The 13,330-nt window shown below is 37.0% G+C and overlaps 3 protein-coding genes across 4 annotated transcripts; 1 reads left to right on the top strand and 2 right to left on the bottom strand.

Annotated features, from left to right (window-relative positions):
* Positions 1-1,551: 1,551 nt before the first annotated feature.
* On the bottom strand, positions 1,552-4,217 carry LOC6560856 (protein 5NUC). Its single transcript, XM_001986477.3, has 8 exons — positions 4,207-4,217; positions 3,468-3,693; positions 3,262-3,412; positions 2,949-3,202; positions 2,588-2,882; positions 2,212-2,512; positions 1,676-2,150; positions 1,552-1,623 (listed from the first exon to the last, which is right to left on the bottom strand). The coding sequence occupies exons 2-8, from the start codon at positions 3,683-3,685 to the stop codon at positions 1,617-1,619; spliced, it is 1,701 nt and encodes a 566-aa protein (XP_001986513.2). The 5' UTR covers positions 3,686-3,693; positions 4,207-4,217; the 3' UTR covers positions 1,552-1,616.
* Positions 4,218-5,791: 1,574 nt separating this feature from the next.
* On the top strand, positions 5,792-6,310 carry LOC6560855. The gene has a single exon (XM_001986476.1). The coding sequence runs from the start codon at positions 5,792-5,794 to the stop codon at positions 6,308-6,310; it is 519 nt and encodes a 172-aa protein (XP_001986512.1).
* Positions 6,311-7,008: 698 nt separating this feature from the next.
* Positions 7,009-12,909, bottom strand: LOC6559820 (KH domain-containing, RNA-binding, signal transduction-associated protein 2). 2 transcript variants are annotated; one of them, XM_032734762.1, is made up of 9 exons: positions 12,693-12,909; positions 11,757-12,159; positions 11,561-11,685; positions 10,920-11,431; positions 10,754-10,855; positions 10,452-10,693; positions 10,038-10,378; positions 9,556-9,974; positions 7,009-9,180 (listed from the first exon to the last, which is right to left on the bottom strand). In XM_032734762.1, exons 2-7 carry the CDS (start codon positions 12,076-12,078, stop codon positions 10,296-10,298), a joined length of 1,386 nt encoding a protein of 461 aa, XP_032590653.1. In that variant the 5' UTR covers positions 12,079-12,159; positions 12,693-12,909; the 3' UTR covers positions 7,009-9,180; positions 9,556-9,974; positions 10,038-10,295. The 2 variants fall into 2 exon arrangements, with proteins under 2 accessions (XP_032590653.1, XP_032590654.1); XM_032734763.1 differs by having other exon boundaries at positions 9,556-9,980; positions 12,693-12,878.
* Between the last annotated feature and the right edge of the window lie 421 nt (positions 12,910-13,330).

The raw sequence follows: 13,330 nt of genomic DNA, 5'->3' as shown, positions 1-13,330 counted from the left end.
TTTACATATCGGAGATAATGCGTTTACATACACGTGCAGAAATATGCACTCAGCGAAAAATGTGTTAACTAGATTTTTAACAAGGATTTCGAACGTTAATAACACCACAAAACCACTTTATACTTTAAATCATCATTCAAGATGCTTAGATTATATCTAATGTTGATATCAGTATTGATTAAGGAACTTGTGTACTTAAAATAAAGTTAATCAAATAACTACACAAAGTATTTAATCAACTAAAAGTACTCAAAACGACAATTTTATTAATAAATAAGTACACAAAGTTTTAGTCTTACATTTAAATACTTTAATTCATTACTCAAGCTGCTTATGTCTTATCTTAAGATGATATCAGGACTGATTAACGAACTTGTGTATTTAAAATGACTAATAAAATTACTACAAGTAATCTAAAGCGTAATTTAATAAATATATTGATAGGCTTTCAGAGTACAAGTGCTTAAAATTGGGAAAAATCCCAACTCAAAAGCCTTTCAAAATTAAAATCTATTTATGAAAAAATAATATTAATCCGGTGTGGAATACATGACTTAGGCAAAGTCGGTTTCTATAATATTTGAACTGGACATACGTTTACAATGATATGTGCTCTTTTTGAAGTGTACATACATCAATCGTATAGGGTTTGTTATATAACAGACAGCTGCTCAAACAGAACGTGATATTCCCACGCAAATATCAACAAAACACAAAAACACATTTATAAATATACATATAATATTGCTACTGTAATATTTTTAAAAAGTGCTGTTTATATATATATACATATATATATATATATATATATATGTTTGTGTGTGTCAAAATCCATATGTCAAAGTCGCAATAAGTGGCAGCCACACATTGAAGTTGCCTAACATTTCCAAAAATACAAAAAATGCAAGTTCCTTTGAACAACAGCAAGTGTAGAACACTTCAGCTATCAACAGATGTTATTCAAAAATTATTTATGAATATGATAACAAAGTCATGTATTGTTGCTCAATTGTAAATAATAAACAAAAAAAATAAACCCCAGTTAAGAAATGTGGATTCATCTGTCAGTTAATAAGGCACATAAATCATTTATGTTATACATATTTATAGATATCTGCTTTGACATTGCAAACTATTTATTTATTGGGCTCTCTTCCAAATAAACATTTGCGCAAGATCTGGAAAAAGGCAATATTTAACATAGTAATATTTTATTATATATTTTAATCACATGCCATTTTGTTTTAGTCACTTAAATCAATTTCTTTCGATTACAAAACGCTCTGCCAATATATTACTCAGCTTATGTAGACTTAAACAATATACATATGTTTATCCGATCAGGGTGGAGCAGATGCTTACAAACCGGTTGGGTTATTAACCCTGCAAACGAAAAGCGATGATTTGTTTATATAATCTCTGACTCAGTTATGTCTCACTGAACACGATTAGAGATCGTTTAATTAAATAAGTACACTTTTAGAAAGCTGAAGGTCACAAATTAATTAATTTTTTTGCTCGTATATAAAGTTAAGTAAAGCTTGAAATTAATTAATTAATATTTATGATTATTATTGGGGGCGTCATGAAGAGCCTTTAGCTGTTCGTCGCTGGGTTCAGTATCTGTTAGATGATTTGTTTACATATTGAATTCATAAATATATTTACTATTTACTTAATGACAATACGACCATCTACTTCGGGATAGACAACGCTGTGACTCTCCAGATACTGTTGAAGTGCACCCTTATCGTCTTTTTCCAATAACTCTGTTACAGGATCAACGGACTCAGTAAGGGTATAGCCATCGCCTCCGTTTAGAATAAAGTTCGGTACAACTACTTTGTAGTAGGCCGTTGCATTGAGATTACTGTACTCGGGTACAGTGCACTCGCCACAACGGACTAGCGCGGATGTCACCCGTTGCCCCTCCTCCTTGGCGTAGTCGTACTCCACTCGAATGCCCGCAAACTGTAGGAAACCTCCGTTCGAATCCGTATTCCTAACTGTCGCAGAGTGCTCCAAGGCGTTGAGCAATGTTTTGCCCGTGATACGCGTCATCACTAACTTGTTCTCAAACGGAATGGTTTCCTCCATATCCCTGAAACTAATCGTCCCTTCGTTGTTCTTATAGATTGAGGTACGTATACCTAAAAAGAGATCGCTTATGTTAAATAGTGTACGTAATGTGGCATAAACTTTTAAACTGACCACCGCCAGGAATCAGAGCAATGGGTGCATCTGTCCAGTCAGTCCAGGCGCCCTTATTCTCCATCATGCGAGCATAAACCATGGATTCGGCAATCAGATTACCCAGATTGCATTCTCTCAGCCGGCAAATTCTGCCGCCCTCCAGAAACACCTTGGTGTGGCCGATAACTTGTTGAGCACTAGCCGTAACATTTGGGCGATAAACATCAAGTAAGTCCAACAGATCCTGATCTTGGGGAACGGACGCATTCAACAGTATCGGTGATCCATTAATCTCTATTAAATTGCCCTCAGCATCGAACTGAAAATCGATTGATTGGTTTTATTATATCTATATATTCTATATATATCTGTATATTTGTTGATTTAGTCTTACCTGCACGTGTATCTTTCCCAAATACTTTGTGTAGGCAAAGGCCTGCACCACCGGCACCTTTTTGCCACTTGGCTGCACCACTGTGGTGGGATAGGGTCCTCGCACGGCTTCAGGATTGGTGTCGTCCTTGTCAGCAACGGGCTGATTGGCATCCAGGAAGGTGTGCGAATGACCACCGATGACTATATCAATGTCGGGACAGTCTCGAGCTATCTCCTGATCCTTCAGATAGCCAGAGTGTCCCAAGGCAATTAATATGTTGATGCCCTGCTCCTTCAGTTTCTTTGCTTCAGCACTGGAAATATTTGTAAGCTGTTTCAGAAATTTGACTTATAGATGAATCCCTGGCACAGTTACTCACTTGATGCATACGATTTCTTCATGGAACTCCACTTTAAATATATAGTCTTCCTTAGTTTTTGGCGTTAAGTAACCAATGATACCAATTTTAGTTCCGTTTACTTCCAGAACAGTCGAATTGCTTAATTTATTGGTAGCAACCAAATCGGCCTCTTGCGAAATGTCCACATTGGCGGCCAGCACGGGGAAACTGACATCATTGAGGAATGGGACCAGACCTTTAATATCCACATCAAATTCGTGATTGCCGAGGGACTTCAAGAATGGTAGGTAAGGATTAAGTGTGGCTCTAAATATCTGATGCAAGATCTCACCATTGCATCTGGCTGTATTTTGTTGATAAAGGCGCTGGCAATTTTGTCCTTGAAGACCGAGAACCAAGTAGTTCCACTATAGATATCACCTGCATTTAAAAATAGTACAGGAATTCCTCCATTCTTCGCATCCTCGCGATATTTTCGCACTCTGAAATTGAATTTAAATTGGTTAAATGTCACATATTAAACACACTTAAACTTACTCATGGGCAATACGTGGGAATCCCCCGAAACAGTTATCCTTACTCTCGTCTTTTTGGCTGCAAGTGCCACCATTTTTATTCGTCTGCTCAAATCTTGCGTGAATATCATTATTGTGCAGGATAATGAATTCAGTTGGGGCCGGTTTTATGTCGGCGATGGGATTAGCTTTAATTGTGTAATTGAAAGCCAGCAACGAGATTAAAATCCACATCCGCATAATGGAGACTAGAATGTAAATAATTACTTTAGTTAAAATATAGAGAATAATATTCATAATTAAAGTCGATATTGATGGCAATCGCAAACCAGACATTGCCTAGAGTATGGTAATATTTTACACGACTTTCGTATGCCTATATTCATGGGTAAGTACTTGTATTTATACCCTAATAATACTTTATCTCAATTACTCTACAATGTGCATACCAGTTTATACTTTTAAGACCTGTTACAAAACTTAGTTCATTAGTTTCAAAGACATCTGCTAGGCAAACACATAAAAATCTGGCAATCTGAACTGTGAATTTATTAAGAATTCAAAAACATACACGTATTTATTATATATGTTCCTGAGAAATTGGGGTTATCTCAATCTATAACCTGAGGCTTATCATTATTGGCATGCAGGCAATTCAAGCTTTTATTATTTTCACGAATTATCCACATTACATAGAAATTAAATATCTTGCGGTGACTATATATTTGACTTTTAAGTGATATTCATCTCATGACGCTTACATGCACTCAACACACGATCTGCTCACAAACTGGACTCAAATCGTTTGCAAATTGACTTTATAAAATTTCAATTTAAAATCTTTCACTCTGAGCAGATTACTGAGATCGTTTTACTTATATTTGTATATTTTTTGCAAAGAGAACAACCTGATTGCGCTAACACCCTATAAGCGGGAGAGTCTACTTAAAATTCGAATTATTTTGAAACTGTTAATTAATATAAGAAAAAAATGCTTTCATAAATATATACATTTATATATTATGCATACTACATGATCTATATTTAACAAAAAAAATTAATGTGTATTATATAAGTACACTGAGAAATATTCAGCAGCTTAAATATTGGTGAATGTGAAAATTGTGATTTCACACTGAAATGTGTTTGATCTTGTAAACTATATAACTAAGTATATTACTGAAAAAGTGTAATACTTTAAGAAATTCAATAAATGCTGTAATTATTCTTACGAGGAAAACAAATTGCAGCAGTTAAGAAATCTTGTAAGCAGGTTATTTTATTTTACATCAATATGAGTTAATTTGATTTTTAATTTAGTACAATTTGATAAACAGGAATGTGACAATGTATATTAATTTGTGTTGCATTAACAAGCAAAATGATAATTCAAATTGGAAAATCTGTAATATCAATTGAGTCGGAGACACAGACGGTTAGAGATTGATCGAGAGATTGACTCGGCTGCTGATCACGAATATAAATGTATTATTCTGTTAGAGCTGCTTCCTTCTGCCTGTTACATACTTTTGCGCAACTGCATCAGACTTTTCTTACAAATTTTCAATTAAAAATAAAATACGGCAATTTTAATATTTAAATATATTTTCTTAATTTTGCGTTAGACTGTGCCAAGAATTTTGAACAGTGTAGCATAAGGTGTTCAGTTATCATCACGACAATGGCAGGTCAAAGCGTACTTTGGAGGGGCACAAATCGAAGAGATATTCGAATGTGAAGCGTGCCAGCTGCAAATGTTCGCTGTAGAGAATACAGACTATCAAATGCGCTACACGACATAGCCCGCTAGCACAGTAGAGTATGCCAGAGTGAGGGTAGCCGGAAAGGAACAGGAACAGCCACGAGACAACGGCAGAGGAAAGCGGAAAGGGAAAGGTACACGAGGAACGAGGAACGAGGAGGGGACGTGATAGCAGCAGGCTGCTGCAGTTAGAGAGCAGATTGTCAGGGGTTGATTTTCGATTGCAGCACAATATCCTGTAGCCTGGCCACAACCAGCCAGCTAGCCAGCAGTCAGTAGTCAGTAGTCGATAGTATCCTGTTGCCTTCCCGCTTCAGCTGCCGACAAAAATTCAAACAGCTGCAACAATTTTCGTTCGCTTTCTGTTTTTTTTTTGTTTCTCGGCACATCCCCTAATGCTCGGCTGTCTGCTTGGGGTTGGTTTTAGCAGGATCGCACTGTGCTGCAACAGTTCGACCTGCGCTGGGGTGCATTCAACATTTCAGTTGTTGTGATCGCCAGGTGAACGACGGTTGTGTCGCGCTACCGAAAGACCTAAACCCAAAGACCAAACTATACACAAAACTGAAGAGGATTCTTCGTCCATGTCTGGAAAACTGATTATGAAACGCAAACGTGCGGAGCGGCAGCAAGAGTTGGCCAATGAGTCGACAGCGGAGAAGAGACATCGCTTGGAACTGGAGGCGAGATCGGATACACCGCCGGAGGAGTCGAATAGTAGTAACAGTCCATCCATAATCCAAAATGCAGCTGCTGCACCCAATAGCATTTTACTCGAGGCACTGCAAAAGATTATGGAACTGCAGTCCGAGCTGGATTCATTCGAGCACGATCTGGATGAGCGTGAGGCCAGTGAGCTCAATAGCGATGACGAAGATGAAGTCGATCTGAATGCCGAAGTGGCAGCTGTTAACTTCTCACCCAATCCTCGGCCACCTTCAACGCCTGGTCGACGCACTGAGGCAGAGGCATTGGGATTCGCAATGTGCGCCAGGGAAACATTGCTCTTCCTGCAGAGCGAAGGCATCTCCACCGAATCCGTGCTGTACAAGGCGCTGCTGGGCAAGCTAGTTGGCCAAAGCGATGGACTGCTGCAGGCCTAAAGAAAATAATAATGTGGCACACCATCCTTCAAATCCGACCTTATCGGAGTTCATTCTAGTCAATTTACTGCAATTTCATTGTGAGTAAAAGAGAAAAAGGATCCTGAATATAAAAATGGGATAGCTACTACAATTGATGGAAATTGTAGGTTTTAAGGTTGTTTACTCTAGTCAGTTATTGTGAAGCAATATAAAAACTAATTTAAGTTATATTAAATAAATAAATTGTATACATTATATGAATATATATGCATTTCTTTTATTTCAAAGTTTTCCAATAAAGCTGCTTAATAAACTACTAATATTTAGTAGTTTGGTTCGTGTCCTCGCTGCACGTGTCGTAGCAAGTAGCAAGTGCGAGCAATGGCAGGCTTAGGAACACTAAAAAAACAATGAAAACAGTCGTAGCATTTAAAAAGTGTAAGGGGAAAGGGGCACGTGCGGGCACGGGGTTGCAAATTAACATCAGACAATTTTGATCATCAATTATAGCCAACGATTTTCAACCCTTCGCATCTATAAGTGCATTTCATTTGCAACCCTACAAAGTAAAAATTGAAATAAATTGATTAACATAATTTACCATTATGGGATTATTTCAAATCACTCGCATTCGAGCAACATTTTCAAAACATAAACTCTTTTCCCCTTTTAGGAAAAGCTCACAGCCATAAAAAATACTATTCAATTTCAGCATATACTTTAAAATATTTTTTATTATAATTTGTATTATTTAATTGTACATGAAATAATTAATGAGAATATCTCAATATTTTAGTTGTATTCGCGTTTGTCTTCATATTTGTTATTGTTTTTAGGGCGGGGAAATTTATTTTAGTATTGAATATTATATATTTTGTATTGAAATGGTTTGTGATTTTGTTAAACTTCTTTTTACCATCCATTTAAGTATTAATAGATATAATTTAAATTCTGTAATTTGGTTTTGGGAACCGTCTTTTAAGTATGTATGTTTCATAATTTGTATAATTTATAACAATAATATTACTTGAAATAAATGAATGTATTTTTTCGTATTACTGATATTCTTTTATAATCTAAATTTTAATTGTTTTCAACAATTTAACGTTCACATTGTTATATAAGTAAATGTCTCTTACTGTTTTTCTTTAGTTGCAACAATTTGCTTTTTTGGACAAGATATTCATTTATCATTTTTATCGGATTTTCATTATGTTTGCATTAACAATAGATAAGAATTGTTATATTCATATCCATTGGAGCTCAGCTTACATAAGTTATATAAAATTATAGTTTAAAAAGTAGAGGGAATTCATAAGTACGATAACATAGAATACTTAATTTCAACTCGTATAAAAAATGATCAAACACCGAATTTGAAGAACGGGTTTCTTTTTGACAATATTATTTATCGGTTGTGAATTACATTTGGCACAAACATACGTAATCATTTCAAATTTATTTTTCAGGCCGCCAGGAGACTTAAGATTTTGTTTTTTATATATTTTTGAAATTCCATTCAAATTTCCAATTTGGAGATAAAAACAAAGTATAAATGATTAAAATACGAGAACTTAAGTAAAGTAGAAAATACAATTGAAAATAAAGTACATATTTGAGCTTTTCCATACTCTCCCCATCTTATTGTGTAATTCTTCATTATAATATTTTAGTTTGTTTTCTTTTTCGTTTTTTGTTTTTTGTTTTTGTTCGTTTCAATAAAGTAATCATTTGCAGCATTATCCACATAGGGATTTCTTCATCTCACAATCTCCGATTAATATATAAATATGTACTTTAAGTTATGAGTATTTTAGTCATATTTTTTATATATAAATATCATTATATTTTTTATGTTATTCGTTTATTTAATTCCTTTGTTATTCGAATGTAAATATTAAATTCTGTATGTATATAGATATATTTATTTATTTTAAGTGTGCCCAATTATATAGTTTTGAGTAATTAAATCTTATAGATTTCCAGCCCTACTGCGCGTTAGTTACACATATGTTCATTAATATATATACATCCCATCTCCAGAATAAAAATGTTAAAACTATTGTCATTAAAAAGGAGATTCTGCAATGCCAATAAAAATCATAGATTTACAATAATAATCGATTTGAGTCTATTGCTTGCATAAAACAATTCAATATTCAGGAAATACATTAGATTGAAACTATTTGATAAGATAACATAATTCAAATCTGGAGATCGAGAAGTATATATATATATATATATTTGTGTATTCGATTAAGGTTTACATTTTGTTCTTTTAGCATATTTTTTTGTAATAAGTATTTAGTATTATGTTTATTGTTATTATAAATATCAAAGTATCAAAGCCAGCTTGAAGCTGTGCTTATCTAATTATTTAACGGTTATATCTTTTAATAATTTTAGTTATTAATGCACGCACTTTAAATACGATTATCTTAAAGATGTTTTTGCTCTTTGTGTAAATATATATTAAAAAACCGGACAATATATCCTTGACATAAATTGTCCATCGTCCCACCAGCTAACACCCAAGTTAAAACTTCAATTTGTAGATCCAGCTGCATTATCATCCAACGATTTCCTTGCACTCAAAAATATATCATATATTTAAGTGTATATAATGTATATGTTTGTATTTATATAAGTATGTATATATCTTAAGGTTTCCGTTTGTAAATATTCATCCCTCTTAGTGTACAAAGTATTTGTGGTGTTGTCTCTCGATTTGTTTGTTTCTTGTTATTGTTTAGCATTATTATGTTGGTGTTTTTGTTCTTGTTCTTGTTGTTGCTGTTGTTGTAGTTATTGTATCTGTTTGATTTTTTGAATGTGATTAGAAAAACTGCACTGGCAAGAACGGAATCTCACGAATATGAAGCGAAGGGCTGTAAGAAATGCAAGTTGTATTTAGAGAAATGTGTCTGGTCTGAAAGTCGACGGCTTTTCATCTTTTGTAAATGCAAATAAATAGTTGTCCATGATGTTTTCAAATTTATGATTAAATGTACGTTTGAATATGTGTATATATATATATATATAATGGTATATATTGAAGCAGATATCATGTAATTTGTCTATGTATTAACATTTCCATATAGAAGCCGTGACAAAATTGGATTTGGATTGGATTGTGCAAGGAACAAAGGAGGAGTGCGGAACTGGACTTTACAAGTGAAATTGTTGTTGTTGTTGTTGTTTTTTTTGTTGTTGTTGCAGTGTCATTTTGATATAGTGTGCTCTTTTGATTGCATTTTTAATACCTTACTAATAGCATACTGGGCGCAGTTGTAGCATTTGCTGTTGTTGTTGTTGTTCTAGTTGTTGTGTTGTTCTGCTTGTTTGGCATGTTGTTCTGGATTTTACTGCATAATGTATAATTGTTCTTGTCTTTGTTGTTGTTGTTGCTGGCAGCTACAGCATTCTTTTGGCCATATTTCGAATCCGTTTGGTTCTGTGTATAGGATATTGAAAATGTCGTCATGGTCACATCGATGGAATTCATTTTATTCCTGATTAAGTGATTGTGTTTGTTGTTGTGGTTTTGGTTGTTGTTGTTGTTGTTGCTGTTGTTATTGTTGTGCGGTGGGTAATTTTGTTGTGTTTGCTTTTGTTTTTCTTGTTGTGTTTCTTGTTGTTGTCCCAATTTCGACGATTCTTGTGGTTGATGTTGCATTTGATACTGCTCCTTAAAATGTTCATCATTAGTTATTTGAACGCTTGCGCAATTCTCAATAATTGTTACCTGAAAACAGTCGCTTTTGTTGTTATTGTTGTTGTATTTGTTGCTGCTGCACTCGTGTTTATAATAGCTCGGCCTGAAAGTGTTTCTCCTGCTGCTCCTGTTGCTCCTGCGGCTGCTGCTGCTGCTGCTCCTTTTAACAATTGATTTGGCTTTCACGGTCGGTTTGTGGGTATCCGGCATTGAATTTGTCGCACTAATTGTGCCGCCTCCTTTCACACCATCTACATTATTGCTGGTGTTGCTCGGCCCCAGCAAATTTCACCTGTTAACATGATTGCGATTGTGATTCGAATTTAGGCCAGCCGCGTTATTTGGATTCGATTGCGATACGGAGCCGCCACCTATAAAAATCGAGTATTATTAATATTATTATACACATTTCAATATATTTCTATATATGCCCATCAATGATACCTGCATATCCCGGAGAGTGTTGGTAGTAGTCACGCCGCGAATAATCCGTTTCATAATCTTGAGTCTCATAGTGTCCGCCACGGACTCCGCCGCCAGCGCCAACGCCACTGATGTTGCCAACGCCGCCCAGGATGCTCGTGGGCGGACCATGCTGGCCATGTCCATGCCCGCCATGTGATGGATAGCTGTAGCCATCGTAGGACTGATGCAGATCATAGGATATACCATCGTCATAGCCGCGACTGCAAGAAAGTCAGACAAGCTGGTTAGTGAGTAGTTTGGGATAAGTAGCAAAAGCTCACCCGTAAGTTTCATCCATAGCAGTTCTGGCCTTCTCCAAAATGGACATGACCTTCTGTTTGGGTGCCAGGACATTTTTGCTAAACGATGACTGCTGTGAGCCTCTGCCAATGAACAATTAAAACAAGTTGAACAGAAATTTGCATAGGTTAAGGGATATGGACTCACCTGTAACCGTGATGAGACACATTCTTGGACATGCCCGACCCACCACCACCACCACCAGCACCAGCCACAGAATTGGCCGGACCCGTACCACCCATGGCATTGGCGCCAACGTTGCCGCCACTGTTCTGCATGTGCGAGACTTTCTTGTACGTGTTCTTGGCATTGCTAGTGGTGTTCTCGGCATCGTTGATGCTGGTGCTGTCCATCAGTTCGCGCAACTGCTCCTGCCGTATGATATCATTGCTATCCGGTATCAAATACTTTCGCAGCTCGGCCATTGCATACGCGATACGCGCATATGCCTCTGCAGGGGGCGCAATTGTTGATATCTCCACATGCAGATCACTGTTCAGATGCGCATACTTTGGATCCTTGGAGCTGCGCAGCTCCTCCTCCTTGGCACGATCACGCATCGAGTTACGGCCGAGCACAGTCATCTTGCACAGCGTCTCCTCCTGCAGGCGACGCAGCGAGTTGCCCTTGGGACCTAGCAGCTTGCCCACAAAATTGAACTGTAAACAGCAATATGATTAGATTAATTTTACACTTGTATAGGCATATAAAATGGGTATAATCGAAGAGTTCCTTGAAGATCCCTTTACATTTTGCATATACAATTTTTATTCGTTTTTCTTAGTCACCTTGGGATGCTCGCGTATGGGCACCAAGACCCGCTGTGATATACGCAACGGCTTCTCCCGATAGATGTCGGCATATTTCTGTTCCCGCGATGGGATGCGACCCGTCGTCTGCACCTTCTCGATCTCTGCCAAAATGGAGACGATTTCAAATGTATATGTGTCTGTTATATAGATATTTATATTGATTATGGCTTACCACCCTCGAGCAGCTTCTCGGCAATGGGAAACTTGCGATCCATGCGATTCTTCTCGGCCATGCAGTCGCGTATGTATTCGCTGGCCTTCTCGTTCAGCTGGACATTGTTGCCGCTGCCCTCGGCGCCGCCATGATGATGATCGTGTATGCCACTGTCGCCGTTGTGGGCACCACTTCCACCGCTGTTGCCAACACTTTTGCCGCGCGTCTTACCGCCTCCAACTCCTCCTCCACCCAATCCGCCGCCGCCTCCACCGTACTCATTGGCCTCATCCTCGTTGTAGGTGGAATAATCGCCGTTGCCGTCGTATTTTTCGCTCATGTTTGTGGGTCAATTAAATGGCAATCAGCAAGCGATTTTCAATTTTGGCTACTAATCAATGACCCCCATACACACAATCAGCTAAAAGGGAATAATTGTGAAATATGGATATATATGTATATGTATATATATATATATAAATATATATTTAATATACACACATCAAATGTGAGCTGTCGTTTCAGCGGCAACAACCCCTGCATAAATCCAATTCTTAATCACTTTTCATAAACGCATTCAAATTCAAATTGCAGCTCCCCCCTCAATCGCCCCCTCCCACAAGCAACAAACCTACCTACAATTCACTCACACACACACACACACGCGCTCACACAGGGCAAAAACAACCACCGTACGAGAAATTCAAAGTCAATTTGTTGCCCAAAAATGAGAGACCGGTAAAAAAAAAGCTGGTGATTTCTTTAATTGTAGCTGGGCATTTTTTAGTTTTTTGCCAATTTTCAAGCACAGCTCAGCTTAGCTTTAGTTAAGTCTGTCCGTCTGTCTGTTTCGCCTGCTGCACTTTCACTTTTCCGTGGGACGCAGTTGCTGCCACCTACTTATACATATATACACACACACACACACATGCACATACACAAATACATACATACATTTATTGCATTTTTCTTGTGAGTTTCGCAAATATGCGTTGTGATCACGGCGCTTTAGCACTTTATTCTCCACACTTTTATTCCAGCAATATGCACAATATATTCCGTTTATATATGGTTACAATGTATGGCGTTTAATTTTTAAGTTTTCTGCACGGTATGTTTTTTTATGCAATGGCTGGCAATTTAGTTTTGGTTGTTAGAGCCAGGGCTGCACAACTGCGAAAAACAATGCACAGAGCCTGAGAGCTGCAGCCAAGTTAACTTCAATTCGCAATTCGAAAATCAGCTGAGTGGGACTTTTTGCATGCGCTGGAAAGTCTTGTTTGAGTCTAAGCTCAACGAAATCGATTTCACATTCCAGCCATGGTCTTGTTTTCGAGTTTTAAAAACGAAAACAAGTGTTCGCTTCCTGGCTTTAACGATGGTGGTGATTTCGAACTCGAAATACATTCGATTTAGTTCCTCTGCGGTTTGTGTCTTTGCTGTTCAAATCAATGGTGTTATCGAATTGAATAATTTCGATTTTAGTGTTTTCGAATTCGAAATACATCACTGTTCCGACTGACACTTTTCGATTTATTTTATTACTAGTTGGGGTCTTTGCTTAAGCAGGCTGTTCGAAACCATGTACTTTT

This window comes from Drosophila grimshawi, unplaced genomic scaffold, assembly GCF_018153295.1.
Source record: "Drosophila grimshawi isolate 15287-2541.00 unplaced genomic scaffold, ASM1815329v1 contig_1367, whole genome shotgun sequence".
Classification (NCBI taxonomy): Eukaryota; Metazoa; Arthropoda; class Insecta; order Diptera; family Drosophilidae; genus Drosophila; species Drosophila grimshawi.
The sequence above is the reverse complement of the archived record's forward strand: the minus strand, read 5'-3'. Positions and strand labels throughout refer to the sequence as shown.